This window comes from Acartia tonsa, chromosome 13 (assembly GCF_053477335.1).
Source record: "Acartia tonsa isolate MP-2025a chromosome 13, ASM5347733v1, whole genome shotgun sequence".
Taxonomy (NCBI): Eukaryota; Metazoa; Arthropoda; class Copepoda; order Calanoida; family Acartiidae; genus Acartia; species Acartia tonsa.
The window spans coordinates 21,764,550-21,788,993 of record NC_137272.1 but is presented as its reverse complement, the minus strand read 5'-3'; the positions used below and the strand labels follow the sequence as shown (position 1 = coordinate 21,788,993).

The 24,444-nt window shown below is 30.7% G+C and overlaps 1 protein-coding gene across 2 annotated transcripts in view; it reads right to left on the bottom strand.

Moving 5' to 3' along the window:
• LOC145304022 (uncharacterized) overlaps positions 1–24,444 on the bottom strand; it is a 528,912-nt gene that overhangs the window by 462,991 nt on the left and 41,477 nt on the right. For both annotated transcript variants that reach the window (XM_080145773.1, XM_080145774.1), the window contains exon 2: positions 5,264–5,416. In XM_080145773.1, coding sequence (XP_080001899.1) covers positions 5,264–5,416 — 153 coding nt within the window. The remainder of the gene's footprint in view (positions 1–5,263; positions 5,417–24,444) is intronic.

The window sequence follows — 24,444 nt, the reverse complement described above, 5'->3', positions numbered from 1 at the left end:
GGGGGGGGGGATAATACATGTATCGCAATATAAATGTCAACAGAAACCTTTATTAAACCCAAAATTTATTTTCCTATCTGCAGACAATTGTCTTAAAAATAAGAAGTACACAAATTTTATCCTTTTAGTAAATCAGTCCTAAGTCGATCTAGTGAGGAAATGAATTTTTTTGTTTTCGTTTGTTTAGTTGTCTATCTAATTTTCACCATAGCAGACAATACAAATCAAACCAACAGACAAACAAACAAACGGACATACACACGCACACGGGCAAATAAAAAGGGTAATTATGTAAGGGTAAGTAGAAACTCTTTGCTCTTCTGTCTCGAAATATCTGGAAAATTGCTGATTCGATTGGATTGTTTATTCTAGGGAATCCTTCTGTGCATCTTAGGGTAGTTTTAGGCTATTTCTTTCTTTTGTAGCTATACCCCTATAGGCTAATGGCAAATATAAAGTAGATCTAGTAAAGGTGCTTGGTTTTGAAAAAAGGACAATATGGTTTTTTTTCATGAAATATTTAAATATATATAGTTATAGAATATAGATTAGTATTTTCTTTTAATAATTAGCTGGCAAATAGCCTAAAACAATAAAAATTTTATTTTCCCAAAACAACTTCCATTCATTCTGACAGACAAATAGATACGTTAATGATTAAGTTATTACACACAGAATATAATGAAAATTAAACAATAAAAACAATTTTCAAGGTTTATCTAAGTTTCTAATTATAGTTTTACACATTATAGTATGATATTAATAGACAAATAAGTAGTAGATTAGTTACTTCTCGCATCGTATTATAGAAAGATTTCCGTGGATATCTGAATGGAAGTTTATATGATTAAAACCACTTTTGTTAACCCCGAATGGTATTAATTTTATGATTTTTATTTTAATATTCGTGGATAATTTGCTGTAATACGATGATATACATGATTTTTCAGTATGGCTGAGAACCGGTTCTAATCCAGCGGATGTTAATCGGTTTTGAAGCCATACTGGAAAATATAAATCCTTTCCATATCAAATTATTAGCAATCCATCGATAATGACTTCAATAAAAGTGGTAATGGCTGACCTATTATCGACAGTATAGTAACATATTAACTACATAATAACAAAACAAATATTTTTTTGACAGGCCTTTCCTTTGCAGTGCTTTAATTCAACTATGCCATAAGCGTATTGGGCTTTTCAGTAACCTAACAAATAAAATTATGGAAATTGAAATAATTTCAATAAGTTTGGCCTCATAGGATTGTTGGGGTATAGTCCCTTTCGTGGCAATGCACCTTAAGGGACGACTCTCGTATTATTCACAATAGCTTTTCTCTCATTTCTAGCCCCTGCGGGAGGCTCTAACCCTGCGGGCCCAATTGCCTAACTTTGTGGAGCAATCACATAACCCAATATAACCTAACCTAACCTAAAATAAACTATAAAAAGCCATTTTAAAAATACGACGAATCGCGCTTTAAGGGGCGTTGTCTCGAAAGGGACTATCCCCGATTGTTGTAATTCTTAATAAATCTAGTCTACAGTACATTTTAAAGCCTAATAATAAGAAAAGCTCATTTTTGTAGTTACTCTTTAAAATCAATTAAAAGTAACAAAAGATTAAAAGTCAATTTGCTCCTATTCAAAATATAGAAGACGGACAAAAGAACGGAGAAATGTCAGTGAGTGACTCTAAACTAATTTCTCTATAAAAATATTTTGATAGTCATGTAAAAATAATCAGGGATCGGAAGCCTCACGTAAGCCGCGTGTAAGCCTCAGTGAAATCGTCATTTTATCACTATAAAATTCAGCTGGATGTATAAAACGGCTCTTTAGCAGACAATCCTTCTTTCTAAAATTTTTTTTTCTGCTCACAAGCAGGTTTAAAACTGAGGCTTATGCGCGGCTTACGTGAGGCTTCCGATCCCTGAAAATAATTATAAAATTTCCCATTACCTAGTGTGGTAAACTATTTAAATCGACCTGATACAATTATGGAGCAAGCTACTCTATGCAAGATTTATAAGACAACAAATTGATATACATACATCCCCAATTATTATTACCTCTACTGTAGATTAGAATTATTGATTAAAAAGTTTGGACACTTCTGTTATATTAGGGATCTTAAGGTATAATACAATTGACAATAAATGAATATGATAACAAGATTACCACTTCTGTTGTTTAAAATTATTGGTTAAAAAGTTTAAACACTACTACTATCAAACTAGAAAAGTTGCAAAAGTAACAAAAGTTTTTGAGCCACGAACAAGATAACATGGTTATAAAATTACTGGTTAAATAATTATGCTGGGATCTTAAGGGATAAGCTTATGAACGATTAATTAACACACACATCCCCAATGATAAAGAAGATTATCGCTTCTCTAGATTAGAATCAGTGGTAAAAATGTTTGAACACTACTAGCTTGGAGCGAGCCAATTAAAATTCAAGAAAAGGAATTATTAAAAAATGGGTACTCTCTCACTCTATCTGTCAATCATCTACCTTGGAAAGTCATATTCTAAACTTTTTTTACCCAGTATTTTTTTTTCTTCTTTAAAATAAATGTATGGTTTGGTGTAAAATCCATCCGCCTTAATTGCAACAATACAATTGTTTCAAATTGCCGACTAATTTTGACCAGGGAAAAGGGAATGATATTCTGACAAACAAATCTAAAGGAAAATTTCTCCACAACCCCCTTCCCCTTTTCCTCCCCCTTCTTACCCACCCCTCTTCAATTACATAAAAAAACAAAATATACTTCAACCTTACTTTAAAAAGGTTTCGTGATTATTTGTAGAATTGATTGTTAGAATAGCTACCCCTGATTTTGACAAAATATTAAAATAGCTAAACAGCTAAAACATCATCTTATTTGTTAGGTATTTCTTTTACCAAATCTTGGTTGGTTGATTCAAACCTAATGTGTAAAAACTAAGATCTTTATCCTACATACATGTTTTGCATCATTGGAGATATACATCCATTTATCTTCCGTTGTCTTATCCCTGTGTCTATATTTTCCTTTTTGAATATTATTATGATTTTAGCAATTGTATTCTGTCCGTCCGTCAGTCAGTTAGTCCGTAAAGCTATGGGGAAAATGTAGTTTACTCGGCTTTTATTAAAGATATACAAATGAATGATTTTGTGAACATTCCTAAAACATATGCCCATCTAATCTATACATTGTTTTGTCCGTTTGTCTGTCGGTCATGCTTTAAAAGATGTAAACGTTAGTTTTAAAGGTTTCCTGATATACATGCATATTCTATCTTTTTTCCTTACTTAGTGTGTCTGTCCATTCCATGATTATTTTGTGCTTAGCTACTTATGAATGTTGTCATCCTTGTTTTTGTTGGAATTAATATCACAGTGTATTGTATATCAATCATATTTAAAGTTTATCTTAAAATAAATCTAATCTGATAAATAGTTTTATATCTATCACTCAAAACAAATATTAAAACTGTAAAAACAAGTTTAATTATGTCCTTAGGTAGCACAGCAAATACAAATAAAACTTAAAATAAACTTAATATGATAATTTTTACTTTTTAAAATCCTATTTTAAACATCTTTCCGCAACCCCCTTTCCTTATTTATCTCCTTGTAACCCACTTCCCTTTATTTACATAATAAACAAGTTTTACGCCAACTCTACGCCAACAAAATACTTAATTTCCGGCAATTTCAAATGGATTTAATTGTCTGAATAGTAGTCCCTGCATAATTATAAACTATCTTCCTTTTTGAAATAGATCTTTGTCCGTGTGACATACCCGAAATGCATTATGTAGTAGCTTCGCTACTAAAATTCGTGACTACCTATTTGTATTAAAAATCTATTAAAAGACAAAGAAAATTAAGATCGTGAACCAAACAAGCAAAAATTAAAAACATTCATCAAGGTTAATTTTTAGTAGCGCAGCAACAATATAATTAAAGTCTATTCATCCGTCCGTTTTTGTATCACTATCGCGGTTCAATTTCTGTTATCTTATAGCTTGGAGGGAGGGGTCATTGGACAATAAATTACACTGGTATTTCATGTTTTAAAATCTTATTTATTGGTTCTAAAGCTTTGGCTATTTTTATAGAATTTTAATTGACTATAGGGTTTCAACTTTTCAACGAATAAGTACATCAATATATCAACATACGAGAGATGTAAATCAATTTGTCACCGATTTTATTATTCCCTAAGCTCCCCTAACGATTAAATTCTATGCATATGTAATGCCTACTTAGGAATCTAGTATAAAAAGGAGAATTTCCCCCCTTTTAAATGTCTTTAATGCGCCCCTAAGCAAGGGTTGGCCTAACAGTAATTGAAATATCTAAATTACAATAACATTGCAATAGTAAGCTTGCATGAAAGGATAAGTCAATGGACAATAACTTAATCTTTTCCTAATGCTGCATTTGATAAATAATATTCGAAAGAAATAAAGGGTTGTAGATTATTTCATCCGTCAATGACGTTTCTGATCCTGAAAAATAAGTGGCAGAAAAAGACTTTAATAAATTTAAATTGTATTAATGTATGATAGGTTTTTTTAGATTTGAAAAAAGAAATACTGGGTTTATCATTTTTTTGTGCTTTTTCAGTTATTGGTAAAATGTCAATAATACTTTTTACCGACACTATATGTATATAGAATAAGCAATTATGTAATAAATATGTATTTCTAATTTTAAAATTTAAAAACTCATGTACAATAATAACTTAATTAAGTATTTATGTTCACAGTGTGGCTAACAGTGTATTTAGACTTAGACTTATTTTAGCGGGCTTTTTATTCTATGTTATTAAGTTTGGGTCGTAACTAAAGTTTAATTTGGGCATTGAATTATGAAAGAATTGTCATATTGAATGCAAACGTTTTATACTTATTCAAACAGTACTATCCAGTAAACGTAGCAACTCTAAAATCATTAATAGAAAGTCTGTACGTCCATTTTGGATGGACAAGTTGATTTAATTTTAATTTAATAAACAGACAGACAGACAATCTACCTCGCTAAAAGAATATGTATTGTGTCTGTACCATAGAAAATTCAGTTTGAAATTTTAAAAAAGTGTAGGTAATATTTAAATATAAACGAAAGATTACTTTTTCTTGCATAACTTTAAACATTACTTAGTAGAATAATTTAACTTTTATTATCCGAACTTACACCAAGTCACATAACCAACGATAGAAATTATACAATTCGAATCAAGTAAAAAACAAATATTCTAACCTGCAAACCGCGCCACGGTTTATAATGCGGCCCAGCTCGGTGCGGCATCGTCCGCAGACACGATCACTGGCGCTAAAACTGCCGCCAAGTCCGCCGTTTGGACCACCGCGCCGTATCATTGTGCGGCGGTGAATTGGATCGTCTCGCAGCCGACTGAAATAGAAATAAAACATTAGTAAAAAAAAGTTTGATAATAATAAGGTCTTCTCTTATGTATGCAAGGGTGTGTCAGAAAAAGTAGTAAGCTGTAGTGAAGGATCTAAAATTACCAACCCTATCAAAAAAAATATTTTTTTCTTTTTCTTTATAAATCTTAAAATCCCTCCCTTATATTAAGCTACTAGAGTTTTCTAGGGGCGTAGTAGCTATTGTATATAAAAAGTATAATCACCAATTAAAAAAAAATATATTTTAATCATATAACATCATATGATTAACATTTTGTAATTAACAAATTACATCTTTTATACTTTCCCTTAGAGTGTTATTGAACCAATCAAACCCTCCCCCCTTTTCAACATAAAATAAAGGGAATGAAGGATTCTCAAAAATAAAAAATTACAGGATTTCCGTTAAACTTATAAAAATGCCCTTTTTATACAAATTGAAAAATGATTGAGGGGGGGGGGGGGGCTTTTGGGTAAAGATAAATAAAAGAGAAACTACCTTTTTTTGCTTGTAACCTTACAATTACTAACGTAAATTTAAACAATGTACACTATAGTGAGGAGAGGGTTAGATATTCGGAGGTTTAAACCTATTTGAATCCTGCACATTTTTAAAAACTATTTTTGAGTTGACACGCCATTTTAATTAATAAAAAGTGGTAATAGGGACGAGGGAGGAAGGGGACAATGGACTGTACATTACACTAGTACCCAAAGTTTTATAACAACGGTATCTAACCGTCAGTACAAAAACTTTGGGTACATTAATTAATTATATTTGTTGATTCCAAACTAGTGGTCGAACTTTTCAATCAATAATTTATTCTACAAGTAGAGAAGAGTAATTTTGTTTATCAATATTGGTGATGTTTATTAACTTATCGTCCATTGTCTTATCCCTCAAGATCCTCAAATGTAATTTTCTAGTATGCTATTTAATATAGATGTCCAAAATTCCCATTATCAATAACAAAAATTCATTATATACATCCTTTTCTAAAGTTGTTAGTCACAGAAAAAATTCAGATTCGCACAATTAGATATATACGTGGTGTACATTAACTTCCGCATGTTTCACAAATTATCAAAACTGCATATTAAGTCAACCTCACAATCTGCACCTTTCCATTTGCGTTACCCTTATTATCAAACACCCCTTTAATGTAAATGCTATTGTGTTTGTTTTTAAAGTAGTAAGGTTTTCATGTTTGCCTGTTATGATCTCGATTACCACACTGAAGCGATTGAATTTTACAATTGACTTAGCTTTCGGGGTTGTTTTATGCTATTTCTGAAGATGATTAAAGTCCCTCCACAGATTATGACGTCATACGATAAAATAACCAATGAGAGGCCAGCATAAATTTTACCATTGGTCAATTACAGTGCATACTGGCCTCTCATTGGCTATTCTATCGTATGACGTCATAATCCGTGGAGGGACTTTATTTATCTTCCTATTTCTCTGTCCTACAAATACAGAGCCCTAAAAAGCTTAAGACGAAGCCACTAATCTATAAAATAAGGTTTTTTTTCAAGCAAAGAATCTCTAAAAGTTAAGATGTGTTTTAAGTTTTAAGGAAGATTAGTATATTATTTAGGGTAGGTTAAAAATCCATAAAGCTAATATAGAGTCTAGGGGATGTGAGAGTGTCGAATTTAAGTTTTATAAATTATCATATCAGTTCAGCGGTGAAAGAGATCGCCCTGACAGTCATCTTGTTACTTTGATACAAGGATAAAATATGATGTGGAAGATGTTGCACACCATATTCTTTCCTGAATCGTTCCCAGGCACAAGGATATGGCATTTCAAGATAAACTATTTCGCATCCAACTGTTCTGCGAGTTAAGAAATATTAGTACTTGCTGAGTTGCAGTGTAACATCTAACTAGTGGTAAAGTTAAGGCATTATGGTTTTGCTTCTGTTTCTTCAGGTTCGCAGAGGAAAACACAGGAATTTATCGGTATAACACGAAATAAATATAAAAAAACTAGAGGCTTCGCCCCCTAGTCTAAAGTCCATCGTTTAGTGAGATCTGAACTTCTGAAGCTTTATTTGCACAAACAGACAGACGGACCACAATCTTTCTATTACATTATATGATGCGTTAGTTAGTTTAAAATCACCATGTAACTGTCCTGTCTATAAAATTTATGTAAGTGTTTGTGTGTATGTGTGTGTGTGTGTATCACTGTATACGTGTCTGTGTGCAAATATTTTTCAGTGTAACTATGCAAATTTTTGTGTAATACTTCAAACCCTATAGAACAGGAATGTCAGAGAAATGGCAATGACAGATAAAATTGTCTCCTTGCCAAAATATCTATCAAAGAACTTAAAGCATTGTATTTTGGGGGAAGATTAATTTCTTCCCCATTGTATTATCCATAAATCCCTGATGTAACAGTGACTGATGCCCAGGGCAAGAAACAAATAATGTTTTGGACCAATATCAAATTATTTTGCAAGGAGGATTACGTCCAATTATTGCGTAGCAATTCCAAGTGACGTTAAGAAAGGGGCGGGATGGTTGTATCTACCCCTCCCCAAAACAAATTTTGAAGATACATTAGATTAGAAAGCTTGGACATCCTTAAGCAATTCTGTTGACATACAACAAATATCGACTACTTGACTTGTAAAGTGGTTGTTGCTAATACAGTTTTTATGCTTTTTACTACTGTATTATATTTATACTGTTTTTTTTTTATCGTAAAATCCTGTTATAGCTACACTACTTATTGACATAACTTTGTACCGACAGACAAAAAGACTGTAAGTATGACATATAGAGTAGCTGCGCTACTGAAAATACTACTACTTTTCAGGGATGTAGGGGGTATTTCGGAGTTTAAGTTATTTATCTCATCGTATTATGTACAGTTTTTCGCGTATATATAGTAAAATGATAAAATTTTAGGTTAATGTCGTATTTTTTTTCTAATTTTTCGTTGAAAATTTTCTGTAGTACAATATAATAATGTTTTTTTTCAGTTTGGCTCATAACTGGTTTTAATTTAGCTGAAAATAATCGGATTTGGTGAAAACTGCATATTGATTTAATGCCCGAACCCTTTATATAACCCAAAATACACCAAAAACCAAAAAAGTTTTTCACATAAGACTTTTTGTAGAAGATTATTTTACATCCATTGGCCCATCCATTAATCGCTAATTACTAATACTAAAATACATGATATAATAAATGTTCTTCATTACAATACAATAGATTCAAAACTTTTAGAATAATCAAAATTAATATTTCTAGAGATGGGTAATTTCACGCCAACAAATGTGAACAAATGACCTGTACCAAGCATCCCTGAATGGAAAAAAATATAGGTCTAGCGGATAGCGAGATCTTTTGGTACAGACAGATAGATCCTTAAATAAAAAATGGGATGTCTGTTGTGCATGATCTTAGTGAAGCTTCTTGTAAGTCAAAATACGGTCTAAAACTAGGATACCTCTACCCTCCAAATGGAAAATACCTTCCTCCCACCATAATTTTCCAATGTTTTTTTTCGTGTAAAACTGAAATTGAAAGTACCAAGAAAAGATAAAAGACAATCTAGAAATTACAGACAGTTGAGGACAGTTAAGAATAATTCAGGGAGAGAGAGGACATTGGACGGTTAAATGGTACTGGTACCCAAAGTTTTATAACCACTTCTTATCCTCTATTAGTTTAAATACTTTGGGGTATTTTTATTAAATTTTGATTGCTGGGTTTAAGCTAGCATTCTCCTTCCATTGCCAGCAATTATTTTTAAGTACATAATGGTTTTATCATATTTTGGATGTGCTTGAATTTATTTTCCATTGTCTTATCCCTTAATATCCCTGAAGTAATTGCAAATTAAAGGGTAAAATGAACAATCTTTAATTTTTGCCGCGTGCGGAAGCGATCTTATCATATTACCCCAATAGATTTATAACCCTGGATGGTCAATCTGACACAACAATTCGTCAGATTTGAAAGGAGATTCCTAGCAGACCATTCGTTTGGACAATCGGCTGCCGACAAATATAGGCTTCAAATCCGCTGAATACCAAAATGTGTCATACTAAAGATATTCAAATTGGTTGTGTATTTTGCTGCTTTGTCAGGTGCGTGACATCAGTATCAAATGCCATCGAGTAGACATTGATAAATTAAAAGGATTGGTTGTCTGTATGTTATAGATTTTTTTGTTAAAAATTCTTTTAGTCATGATAAATATTATTGGAAAATGTACGATCATAATTTCAGCCATAAAAAATCTTAAATAACAAACACACATAGAGAGATAAACCTCCCAAACTTTGACATTTACAAACCAACAGACTAACCAAAACGTTTAACTTATAGGAAGGCTATGCTACCAGAAATGCACATTTTAAAAATTCCATAAAAAAACCAACAGTAACAGAATATCATAAATGATAATCGAAACCAAAATTGTTTTAATAATGCAACAAATCCAACTAAATATAATTATTTTATGCTATTTAAGATACACTTAGATATAGAATATAGAACCCCTGTAAGGAATACTTCAATCTTAACGAAAAGGTTTGAAGCAGCTTTTAGTGCCTAATAAAGATGAACGTCTTACAATACAAATGATTAGTGATAGGCCAGTATACATTTTACCATTTGTCAATTAAAGTTTATACTGGCCTATCATTGGTCATTGTATTGTATGACGTCTTTATTATTAGGCACTATAAGCTGCTTCAAAGGTTTCATACTAGTTTTTAAATTTGCTATATTGACTATAATTTGCATTTAATTTTTTGGTTGTTTAGAGACAATACCTTCCAAAAAGGCATAAATCCTTGTGTGCAAAATTGTTTGATATAAAATTGCAACTTTTTAACTTCTTGATTTACTGTTTTTTAGTAAAAGTAAAGCTTCTCTGAAAATCATTTTGACCAAATCATTTTGACCAAAGTTGAACATTACTATTAGATATCTATAATTACTTAGTAAAGCTATTATAATAATTAAGTTATATTAATAAATTGACTCCGAAACTACTCTTTCCTTCCTATTTCCCTTTTTGGGGGTAAGAACATTTTTTTTAGGGGGGTAAGGGGTTGTCATACACCAAAGGAAAAAAGTTTTAATTATTTTCAGGAAAACTAGGTGTATGCCCTAAAAAACAGTTGTTTAGGATGAGTTAGCTATATCTTAAGAGACGAACAGACATCATTCTACCTTAGATAAAGCTTTAATGATCGTAAGTCAGTATGAAGGTCAATGAAGTATAATTTACAGTATTGTCACTAAGCAGCCTACAGTCTCTACGCAACTAAATTTTAAACAAGCAATCCTCATTCAACAAACCTTGTTAAGCTACTGACACACGCAAACACAAATTAGCAGATATTATGATAATGACTGAATATATGAAAAGTTTTCTTTTTCTTTTCCTTACTCTTCTTTTTCAATCTAAATATTGTTACCATGTTTTTTTTGGTGCTCTGCTTATGACTAAAAGTGTCCTGGTTTTTGGAGTTTCATATCTTTTTATAGGTTTTATAAATCATATTTTATTCAGAAGTAGCCTACATATTATTTTTTTGCATAAAAAAATATAGATTGGATGATTAAAATGAAAAACAAGAATGATAAAATCCACTACACCCGTATTAGCAAGCAAAATAAAAGGAGGATTACATTTCCCACTTAAACTAAAATCCGAAGGTTCGAAACATTCTTGGGGAGAGGGTGACGGGGGTGTGGGGGGGGATAAAGTCAATGAAATTCCCCAATAAAATTATTATATACCCAATCCCCTCTATAACTTTCTGATATCTCCAAATGGGGACTTGGAAAGAGGGGACAGTAAACAACTCAAAATCTTACAAATTCCTCTCTTTGGGCATACTCCAAAACCAACAAAGATAGCATTTTTAGGAGGAGTGGAGTTTTAATGCTAAAATGCGCCACCCAACCGTTTGCATGCCTTTGCACACCCATGGTAGCTTTACTAAAAAAAGATATCAACATACCGTTGTTATATTAAGTCAACAATATAAATTTTCATTGTTTCTACAAAGTAACAAAATCAACAAATTATATAGCAAAAAATATTTTAATTTAAGTTAAAATCATGCTAGTTTCTTTGCCCCTTGAAGCATTTATTCTTGGTAGGATGTATTTACACTTCTCCAAAATAGTTAAATACCTTCCATGGACCAAAAATAAGCTTCCCTTTAAAAAAAGAACTATATCGGTTCAGCTATTAGAGCTGATCTTTTGCTACAAACAGCCACACATCCTGTTACTTTTATATAAGAATAAACATGGATTAAAACTGGCATTAAAATTTGAGAAATTGATAAATTTTATGGTTACATTGTGAAAACACTTTCTAGATAGGCGCAACATATTTATTTTATTCAATTTTAAGGCTATCAGATCTTTTTTCATCAAAAATAACATAAATTTTAAACTTTTAAACATTGTACCGCAAAACCTTAATGCCATTTTTAGCTACTCTATTACTCAATTGAAATTTTTCAATAATTTTTATATATTTATACTCTTATTGAATAAACATTTTAAGGAATATAAAAAATGTCATTATTGGAATAGTGTTTCGTTGTAAAGTAAGGAGCTAAATATCATCAAAAGGGCCATATCAATTGTTAATTATTGTCATTGAATTTCTACTTTAGTCCATTTATCTTTTTCGAATATACTCTCACCAAAAAGTTAGTATAGTAACAAATAAGAAAATCCTATAATATAAAGTAAAAATGTTGTTTTCTGAGGCTAAATATCTCGAAAATTGCGTGTCAGAATTAGTTGCAAATATGGTTTTATGCCTCTATTTTCCATAGGGGCTTGGGGCGAAACTAATAGCAACTAAAATAAGACAATCTTTAAAATATACCATATAACAAAAGTTCACAATCAAAATTCCAATTCTTTAAGGTGAATTTTAAGGTGTCTTTGGTAGCTTGGTAATATTAGGCAAAATATTAACACGACTGCCATTGATATCTCCCCACATTACAGAAATATGGGTGCTGGTGAAAACAGTAAAAGTGTCTAACTATGACGTCAGAAAAAATTAACAATTAACCAATAAGAAGCCAGTATTCACTGTGGTAAAATATATAGCGGCCTCTCATTGGTTAATTGTTAATTTTTTTTGACGTCATAGTCAGACACTTTTACTGTTTTCGTGCTGATATAAATTCTTTGGTGTGTGCTCTAGGTTTTGGTCCGCAGCTTAAATTACACGACCTTTATCCTTAAGTTTTTATGTTTCTAGATCTATCCAACTCTTTCAATCAATGACAAGCGCATGGTATAGCAGCAGTAGTTCTCATTTAAATATCTTAAATATGTCGAGTTTTTAACAATATTAGACGAACATTGTACTACTAGAAAGATCGTGTATAAGTTTATAAAAGATAAGCAAAATTGTGTTGCTCCACGTGGGGAGGGGTCCATGGAGCTTAAATTAATATATAGAAATAAATTATATAAGCATAAAAAATGTTGTTTTGTATATTGTCTACTTTCGGTTGAAGTGATTTAGTCATGACGAGAGCAATATAATAAGTTTAAATGAATTAATATATTATTATTCTGACCAATTTAAAGTTTCATTAAAGATGCTTAACATAAACTTAAATCTAAAATTACAGGGAGGAAGGGAACAAATTAATCTACGTCTTTCTTCCCAGGGATCTTAAGGGATACGACAGTGGACAATATATTGATGTTTATCCCCAATAATAGTAAAGAAATTACCCCCTCTGTAGGAAATTATTGGTTTAAAAGTTTGAGGCGGAAAATTTCAACATACCAACCAAGAGTTAATAAAAGTACCCGAATGAGAAAGCCTGTTTTTAAAACTTTGGGTACCAGTGTAAGTAACAGTCCAATTTCCCCCTGAAATAAACCTGTTTATTTTTTCAACAAATGGTAAAAAAATCCGTGAAAAAATATGTAGGTCCGCTGCAATAAGTACACATTGCAAATAGTAATTTCATTCAATCAATTTTCAAGGTTGTTTATTGGGGTTTAGTTTTAGTTAAAGCACTATACTCCAAGGTTGTTAATAAAAGTCTAATAATAAAAATGGAGCAATACATACATATTGCAAATAGTAATTTCATTCAAACAACTCTCAAGGATAATTATTGAGGTTTACTTTTAGTTCAAGAACACTATTGACGTTTCAAGGTTGTTGATAAAAGTCTAAAATTTAAAAGTACTCTAACAAAGAGTAGTTTTGTTTGCTCAATTTTCAAGGATATTTATTGAGGTTTAGTTTTAGTAAAAGCTCTCTTTTGAAGTATCAAAGTTGTTTGTTAATCAAAGTCTAATAATAAAAATTAAGCAATACTGTGGAAGTTTCCAAGTTATTGGTGTTAAAGAAGTTCTCTTTTAAAGTTTTAAGATTGTTCATTAGAGTTTAAAATATTGAAGTTTGAAAATAAAAAAAAGGAGCAATAAGTACACTCACAAATAGTAATTACATTCAATCAATTTTCAAAAGATTTTTATTGAGGTTTAGTTTTAGTAAAAGCTCTCTGTTGAAGTATCAAGGTTGTTAATCAATGTTGAATAATAACAATAAAGCAATATGTACAAGTTGCCTGTAGTAATTTCATATAAACAACTTTCAAGGATATTTCTTGAAGTATCAAGGTTATTAATCAAAGTCTAATAATAAAAATGTAGCAATACGTACATATTGCAAATAGAAATTTCATTCAAACAACTCTCAAGGATGTTTATTTAGGTTTACTTTAAGAAGTGCTATTTTAAAATTCTAAGGTTTAACATAAAGAAAGGCGCAATAATTACAGATCGTAATTACTTTTATATATCAAGATTTAATTTAGGCAAAAGCTCCTAATTTATATTTTAAGGTTGCTGATTAAACTTTGACAATAAAAAAGGAGCAATAAGTATTCTTACTAACTATTATTTTATTCTTTCAACTTTCAAGAATATTTATTCAGATTTACTGTTGAATTTTCAAGGTTGTTAAAAATTAAATGAATTAAAAATTTAAATCCTACCCCTCCTCCTTGTTGTATCAAAGTGTGAATAGAAGGGCCTGGGGCTTAAAAGAAATATCTAAATCTTATGATTTTTTAGAAAGTATGAAATTTTGGCCCTCGGGAGTTTACAAATCCCTTTACCCCACCCACTCCAATGTATAAATAAGAAAACCTTAATTTTATAACCTTGAATAATTCAAGTATAGTAAATAGATAAAATCGTCCAAGCTTTGCATAGATGGAAAAAACAAGGAAATATTTATTTATAAATGGCGCAGCAACAACAAACTCACAATATTTCAGGTAAAAAAGGATGTTATTGCATTAAAAGTATGCAAACACTTATAGCTTAATTATTAACCTTGTTTTGGTGTGTTTATGAGGGGAGGGATGGGACATTCAATGTAAATTATACTCGTACTTAAAGTTCTTAATCCACCTACTCTAAAAATTTGGGTACTTGGGTCTTTATTAGTTGGTTCAATTTAGCCGTGTCATAACTTTTCACCAATAATTTTGGTTGTACATAAACTCTCAAACAAATAGAATTGAGAAGGCTTGAATAAAGCGAAATATATTTTCTACGAAGAAGTGTGTTCTTAATGTGTAGTTAGCTCTAGCCGCGCGTTTTTTGAGAATAATTTTGATCTACATATAAAAGGGATTATTTTGATCATTATTAATAGGGATGTATATCAATTTATTTTCCATTGTTTTTAACTATCTATAGTTTAAAACCGTCAGACTGTCGGGCAGACGTACATATTCTGAATGTATAGTAGCTTCGCTACTAATGCAAAGACAGGGAGGGAGGAGTTACTATAAGATAAAGTGCAGAGAAAGGGAGGGATTTTCAGTATTCTTATTCATTTGAATCATCAAATTTTATTCTTTAAATATAATATTGTAATATCTATCACAGGGAAAGTACAATAGAAGAAAAATGAATCTGATTCTCCACCTATTTTCAATCTTAAAGTTTCATTGAAGCTTTCAAGAATGAAATTGATATTTTTAAATAATTATCTTAGATTTTGATAAAGATGCTATTGTACATCTGGAATAATTTATACAATGAAATAATAAATAATTTTTATGATTTTCTTATGGGTAGCTTCTCTATAACCAAGATTTTTCTGTATGTACGTCTGTTTGTTGTTTTAAAAATATGTTTCTTGTGAATAGCTACTCTATAACTAATGTATGTCTGTCTGTTTTAGATTATAAAGATGCTAATTTACATCTAGGAATCACTATTAAAAAATGTTTTTTTATGAATAGCTACTCTATATATAAGCTATGTATGTCCGTATGTACGTCTGTTTGTATATCCTTATAATAAAGTAACAGGATGTTTGTCTGTGTGTTTGTATGTTTGTACCAAAGGATCTCGCTAACCGCTGAACCGATCGGGTTCTCCTTAACAAGGTAGATTCATATATGTCCCGGGAAGGTTTATAACTATTTTGAGGGAGGGTACCACCACCCTCCCTAGAGAAATTAATTTTTTTTTTAATTTCTCAATTTTAGAAAGAGAGTTCAACGAAAAATAAACGTCAAACGTAATTTTTTTAAACTTTTTCTTTTAAAATCTAAAATAAGAAATTGAATTATTAAATTCGACTCTCTCCTCCTCAAGTGCCCCTAGAGGCCTCTAGGGGCGTAGCCGCTAGTATATTATAAAGAGCTAATTAACATATATAGTATACTACAAAAATATAATATTCTTCTTATGGGTAGCTTCTCTATTAACAAAATTTGTCTTTATGTATGTTTGTTTGTAAATTAGAAAGATGTTAATTATCGTCTAAAGTATAATATTAAAATATTTTTCTTATGAATTGCTACTCTATAACTAATATATGTCCGTATGTACATCTGCTAAAATATTTTTCGTATGTGTAGTTTCTCTTTAATTAATGTATGTCAGTATGTATGGCTGTTTGTATATTATAAAGATGCTTATGAACACCAGTTTTTACCTTTTAATCATTTTTAATGAGATTTGACTATATAGTTTTTATGTAGATTAGAAAGACTCAAAGAGGCCTTTGAAATATATTTCTTGTTTTTTTTCTGAAAAACTTAATGCGAGTGGCTTTTTGAACAGCTTCAGTTCTAAAATTAGCCAAATGTCATAAGGCACTTACACACACACAAACACACCTTCACACACACACACACACACACACACACACACACATATATACACACTTAAAAGTGACATGAATAAACACTTTACAGTTCCGTTGCTCATTTTTTGGGGTGTTTTAGGGCAATTAAAGCCCCAAAATTTCTGTCTGTTTAAAAGTAAAGTTATAATATTTTATTTTACTTTATTAAAATTTTACTCAAAAAAATTTATTAACCAATAATCAAATTTGCTTTTAATAAATACAATTGTATTTTAAATCAATAAGCTTGCAGTAATTGTCATCAAAAAAGTTAAATTTACAACATCCTACAAAAAATAGTTCGAAGCAAATCAGCCTAAAGCCTGTCAGGTTTGCCGTTTGTTGGATCTTAAGATGCATACATTTTGTATTTTTTACCAGTCTACCCTATGTATAATATGTCGACAAATAAGCACAATTATGAATGTAATTGTATACAAATAATAACATATATGAACAATACCATGCACTAATAATATGTACAACTACCCTATGTATAATATGACAAATAAGCACAATTATGAATGTAAATGTATACAAATAGTAACATATATGAACAATACTATGCACTAATAATATGTACAACTACCCTATGTATAATATAACAAATAAGCGCAATTATGAATGTAATTGTATACGAATAGTAACATATATGAACAATACTATGCACTAATAATATGTACAACTACCCTATGTATAATATAACAAATAAGCACAATTATGAATGTAATTGTATACAAATAATATCATATATGAACAATACTATTCACTAATGATTTGTACAACTACCCTGCCCTACTCCATGAATAAAACAAGCCGAAAATCCGGACGGACAAAGTAAGTTATAAAGAAGATGATTGATCATACAGCATCAAAAAATCAATAAATCCATAAATATATGTAAAGAAATCGCTGTCTATCTTTGCAGTCGAGTAATAAACAACTTTCTTATTAAAGATTAAAAGATACAAATGATTAGTGCCTTGTTTGTTCATTCTTATGATTACATGCACTCATACTCAAGGCTTAAATATTACAAACATACCCAAACAAGGGCTATTATATACATAATTAGCACAGCAATAATAAGACGTAAGACATATTACGAATCTTAAGGGATAAGACTAGTTTCCTCCACCCTCCCTTCAAAATATAAAATAATATGACAGTAAATTATAATACAGTGTATATATAAAATAAACACAGCCATAGTAAGCGTATTCCTAATCTTAATCTGGCCCTAATACCTCATACTAATCAAAACACTAAGAAACTATGACTTAAAAACCAAAGGGGCAAAACGGAATGCATTTTAATAAATAGATTATTGTTTTATAGAGTAGCTTCGCTACTATCAACGTATGTATGTATGTAACGTTGCTAACATGATGTAAGTTACGTGTTGAGCTATTATTGTGCTAATTTATGTACATTATATACAAGGACAATTATGTTCACAACATTGCTGCCTTAACTTTTTTTTCTTTAGCTATAGTTAAATTAAATTAACATGAAAAAAGAGCCACTAGCCCTACTAGGTATAGATTCCAAAGAGGGTAGTGACTAGTTAGTAGGATTTTAATGAAGATGAATAAGGTTACTCAACAGATTATGACCTCATACGATAGAATAGCCAATGAGAGGCCAGTATAAACTGTAGTTGATCAATGGTAAAATTTATGCTGGCCTCTCATTGGTAATTTTATCGTATGACGTCATAATCTGTTGAGGGACTTTAATCATCTTCGATTTTAATTTTTAAGGTTGATGTTGATACCCATTTTAAATCCATAATGTGCGCCAATGATTGGAAGACTACTCCAAAATCTATTTTTAAAACTCACCTAAAATAAAAATAAAATCATTTATTATTAAATTGATTTATGTAATTTTGGATGAATAACTTCATCCATAATTAGCGCAGCTAAAACTTTAATACAATATCTAAGCTTAGTTAGTGATATGACTACGTAATTTTCATTTCCTATTTTTATGAAGGTTTCTGAATGAAAATTAATTAACTAATTAGTATCAATTAATGAGATATAAAATACCTCAAATGGCGACCTTGGTAGTTTTTAAAATACTAGCAGCTGCGCCCTGCGCTGCAGAAAAATAGGCTAAAACCATCCCTAAAGATTAAAGTTAGGAAAAGATAATTGAATACCATATACCAAAGAATCTTGTAAGATCTTGGAAACCGTAAGGTGATTTCTGGTTAAGGATGTAGTGCAACCCCTCCCCATTCACCATTTCAAACAAGAACTGATAAAAACTTGGTATTTTCCTTCCAAATGTTTAGCAAACAACAAAACTTCCAACCTTAGTTTAGAAAAAATTGCAAAAAATCTGTTTAATTCATAAATTATTTTTAGATTGTTTATCCCCGTCCAATTTCTCAACAAGGAAGTTATATGGCAGGATTCAATTATTGACCCCGAAACCAAAACAGCAATAATATTTGGAAATAGGCTATAAAACACTTTTCTCGTATTCATTCGAATCCGGTGGATAGGAACCGGTTCTCATCCATACGAAAAAACTATGTCTAGCATCGTACTATATCGAATTATATCCAGCCTTCTACGAATACAAAAATGTACAATCTTAAGATTAAAACCAGTTTTTTTTAGCCGGTACCTTAGGCACCTCGGGGCTAAAAAAATAGTTTTAATCTTATAATTCTACATTCTATATCCGCGGAAAGCCGTTTATAATACGATGCGAGAAATAACTATTACAGTATGGCTTCGCAACCGATTAATAGTAATAATCAGAAGTGTTTAATATTGTGATTTTTATTTAACTATCCTCATAAAGCTGTCTATAATACGATGCAATTGTTTTTTCCGTCGGAAAAGTTTTGCGTAATATAGTTTTTTCTCAGTTGCCATAATCATGTTTAAATAGGCTTAGAATGTAAAAAAGCATATATTATTATCTTTCTGTTTTAGGCAAACCACATTTTATGTTCTTTTAAAGCATAACAAAAAAAGTATACATCTTTTCATGTTGCCTCTCTAAGATTTGGTAAAATTCTCAACGGTTCTGCTATATTTGTTAAAATTGGGGCTTAACTGTTAATTTTGGCACCAAATTCCTCTTTAGATATTGGTGTTAAATTTTACAGAGAACGAACAATATTTTTTTTTGTAAACATTGAGCTATATAGGATGTAAACATAGTGTAAACAAAATTATGTGCACGTGACAGAAAAAATATTGTATTTTTGTATGTATTGTATTAACGTATATATTAACCAGAGTGCCTTCAATTCCGCATATTATCAAATTAACATAGGGTTACATATCCTTTTATAAAAAGTAGTAATTTTCAAGGATTCTCCACATAGATCCAAGGATGTTTTTAGGCTATTTTAGTTTTAGGCTATTGGTCTTGGAATGGTTTAAGGCTATTTTTCTGCTCTATACCATTACAAGGCCACTAGATGGTAGGGGCGTAGCCGCTAGTTTTATATAAATGACCAATAGGACTGGGGAGGGGTGTTACAACAAGACAATGGTTATTTGTGCTGTTGTAATAATATTCAATTTTGAATATTCAATAATGTTGCACATATGCAGAATTGAATGCACACCAGATTAACCACACATGTGAAATGTTTTTTCTTCTTGGGTCTGGTATATTTTTAAGGATTAGGGATGGGTGAATGGAAACTAAATAAAAATCTGAATCCGCTCAACAACTAATCACAGCTGAGCATCTTTAGATTCTTTTCCGCTATCATTTTACACTTACAAATGCAAAGTTAAACCGAATTTTTAAAAAGATATTTTCTCTATGAAAAGGTATTGTTATTGTAAAAATGTAATCAGATTATGGCAACCTAAATTTCTGTCGAAAATAAGTTTATAATTTTGTGATTATTAGTAATGAATTTTTTTACCAAGAGCAATCAAAAACTTTTAGAATTTTCATATTGGGACCACTTGTGGCTGGCTTTCAGAAGTTAAAGTGGTATATTTCTTACAGGCTTCCTTTAAAGATATTTTTTTAAAAATAATTGATTCAAGGGAACATTAAGCTTGAACTGAACTAGATTCAAAAAATTTTCTTCGAAAGAACTATCCCTGCCTCCTTGATAACCATGAATAAATGATTTAGTTTAAAAATGATTTTTTTGAGGATACTAAAACGGCATAATGAACTTACTTTCAATAAGAGTATATAAGAAACTTTAACAGGGATTTAAGTGATAAAACAATGGACGGTAAATTGATGTGTATACCCAATGATTATTAATAACATTATTCCTTTGGACACTTATATTTTGAACCAACACATCATGATTCAATAAATATCAAATAACATAACGTTGTTATATAACTCTCATGTTTTATCTATCGGTATCTTTTGACATTTACTTTTTGTTTTTTTTCTTTTTCTTAAGAAGTGCCGCCTATTTTGGAAAATAGAATTCATAAAATCTGATAACAGTTTTAGCAATTTAGACTTGACATTTGATTTTATATATAAAAAGACATATTCTCATTAACTTACCTCAACGTCGTAGCATTGTTATGGAGTAGTTGCGCTTGAAAAAAATTATGTCAGGCTGAATCTGGATCCAATTTTGTACAGTTGTATGAGTACATATTTTTCTTGAGTTTTAGTAAAATTTGTTAAGTGAGTTTATATAATAAAATGTACATACAAAAATTATTTTATTCCACTTTAAAACCATTATCATTTGCCCTTGTATTTTTAAAACTTATGTACAAAATCAGTTTATTGGGTATCTTTCACTATAAAAACCAAAATTTCCCCAAATTTCAAAATCAATTTCTTTTCTTTTTTCCCTTCAATATTCTGGACCTTAGGTTCACCTTTGATCTCGCGGGTTTTTAGGTGCCTAGCTGCTAGTAAACTTTTTGTCTAATCCCACCAAAATATTTGCTCAAACAAGGACATATTGTGTTTGTAGGTTTTTATCCAGGGGGGGGGGGAGAGGACATTTGAGTGTATATTATACCGGTACCTAAATTTTCTAACATTTTTTTCTTGTTAGCTGGATCAAAAACTTTGGGTACTTTGCGTACAAACATTAAAAATGTATAGTACCCAATGTTTTTGAGCTAACGAATAATGTAACGTAATCATAACTTTGGGTACTTACCAGTGTAATTTACAGTCCAATGTTCTCTTCCTCCCTACTTTATCTAACAAGCTTTAGGCTGTTCTTTAATTATACAAATAGCTATGTTCCTTAGAAGGACAAAGGATAACTTCATATTTTGTATTATAGAAAATGTATCAAAATTTCCTTACATGATTTTTTTAGTCCTTGTATATCATACTCTAGCTTTCTCTGTCTCTTTTTCTCTCTCCCTATCTTTCTATCTCGATTTGTCTTTTCCTGTATCTCTCTATTTTTCTATCTTTCTATCTCAATTATTTCTCTCTCTCTCTCTCTCTCTTCTTTCTATTGATTTCTCTTTTCTCTCTCTCTCCTTCTCTATATCCAACCCTAATCTGTCAAAATATGAGACAAATATACAACCAGACAGACAGACAGACGCGCAGACATCCATGCATACATCCAGTCACACACATAGACAGACTGAAAGACAAACATTCAGTCAGACGACGTGTGTTTTGAGCTTTGTTGACAACTATAATTTAATATGTTCAAACTGCCTTAGGCCTATATAGGATTATGTGTGTCAACATATACAGGGACTGGACAATGAGGAATATTTTGTATTCCTCCTTTTTTTATGATTGTGATAGAAAATTCTACTTATTTGCAAGAACAAGAATGAAATTTAATAGTCATTTCTCGCATCGTTTTATAAACGGCTTTCCGCGGATATAGAATGTACAATTATAAGATTAAAACTATTTTTTTTAGCCACGAGGTGCCGAAGGCACCGGCTAAAAAAACTGGTTTTAATCTTATGATTGTACATTCTATATCCGTAGAAAGCTGGATATAATTCGGTGCTAGACATAGTTTTTTCGTATGGATGAGAACCGGTTCCTATCCACCGGATTCGAATGAATACGAGAAAAGGTATTATCGTTCTTTTTTATTTTCTGAGAAAATATTATTCTAAGAACGAGGAGTGCAAAAAGTATGTATCTTTATCCAACAAATGAGATAACGTGTTTATAAATCTTTTGGTACGAGTACAATTTTCAGTACATCAATGTCCCTTATCTCCTTTGTGTAAAAATATACAAAACTCATAAATGGACATGAACGTTGTCATCCTTGTTTACCTAAACAGTAAACAGTTATTGACTTCAGCCGAATTCGGACTGTACATTACACTGGTACACAAAGTTTAATAAAAATTGGATACTTTTAATGCTTGGCTGGTTCCTAACTTATAGTATTTAATTTTTTTCAACTAATGATTTTAAAATACAATAGGTGTTATTTTGTTTACCATTATTGGGCATGCAAATCAAATTATTATTAAATGTCTTATCTCTTAAGATCCCTACCTGAGTTTAACTTTATCAACCAAAAAAGTACAAATTTATCAAACCCTATTGTCTTAGAATTAAAGTGCGTGGATGCTCTTAAAATTGGTGTTTTTCCAAATTTAAAAATAATATATCAAAATAGCTAAATGTAATAAAGTAATTAATTGTTCAATAAAATTTCGGTAACTGATAGTTGGATATGTTTGCAATTTATAGGATAGCTTCATATTGTTTCTGAGCAGGTATTAGACAATTTTTTACATCGGATGTACAATTTTGATTTTGGGAGCTTTTACAAATTTGAGTAAAGGGAGGGTGGGTTGTAGTCGACCATCCACTTAAAACTATGGTTTTACAAAGTGAATTATTTGGAGAGGGTAGAGATACCTTCCTCAAATTGGTTAAAAACCTTCCTTAAGCCTATAAAAGGCTTCCATGTAAAGGAGAACAGGCAGAAACCCTGCTACTTTTATACAAAGATGACAGTATACATGTTTAGTAAGAAATCTTTCTCAACCCAATTTAAAAGGAAAAAGTCTACTTTATCATTCTGAAATATATTTAAAGTAAAAACCACTCATTATTAATCGAATCTGAAAAAAATAGTCTCTAAAGGTAAAACATTTAAACTTAACTTAGATAACAAATGATTATTATTAAGAAAGATGTTTTTCTTATAGAATTTTGTTTAGATATTAAAACACCAATCTATCTTAAAATTTTGGTGTCCCATAGTTTCCACCAAAATATATTATCTATGAACTGTATTTATTGTAGAGAGGACTACATTGCAATGAAAATTATATTAGTTCCCAAAGTTTCATATAAAAACTTTGGGTACCAATTTGGACACTTTGAATATAAACCAACAATTTATTCGGAAAGGATAACACACCTGAAGATTAAAACTTCCTATAATTCCTTATTTGTATTAGTATTGGACAAGTAAATTCATCTTATCTCAGTTTTGGATAACATATAACGGATTAAGGGATATGACAATGGACAATAAAATTATCTTCATCACAAAAATACGTTTTTAATCAATTTGAACTCCAGAAAGACTGCAAACATGGCAAGGTCATCCAGGTAGGGAACACAACTTCCAGCAAAGCATTACAAAAAGCAAAATACAAAAATATCCAAATATGTAAGCAACGGTTGTCAAAGCCAATTCCAGGTTCCAGGTATGACCAGGCAGTTTCTGTGGCAGCAATTTTTAATCAAATATAACTATTATTAAACTTAAGGCCAATTGCGAAATTTGTGATAAATGTTAATTTAAATTTGTAGAAGTGTTAAAGAACCTAAAAACAAAGGTTGCTAAACATAAGGGAAATTGTTTATCAAAGAAGGAAATCATT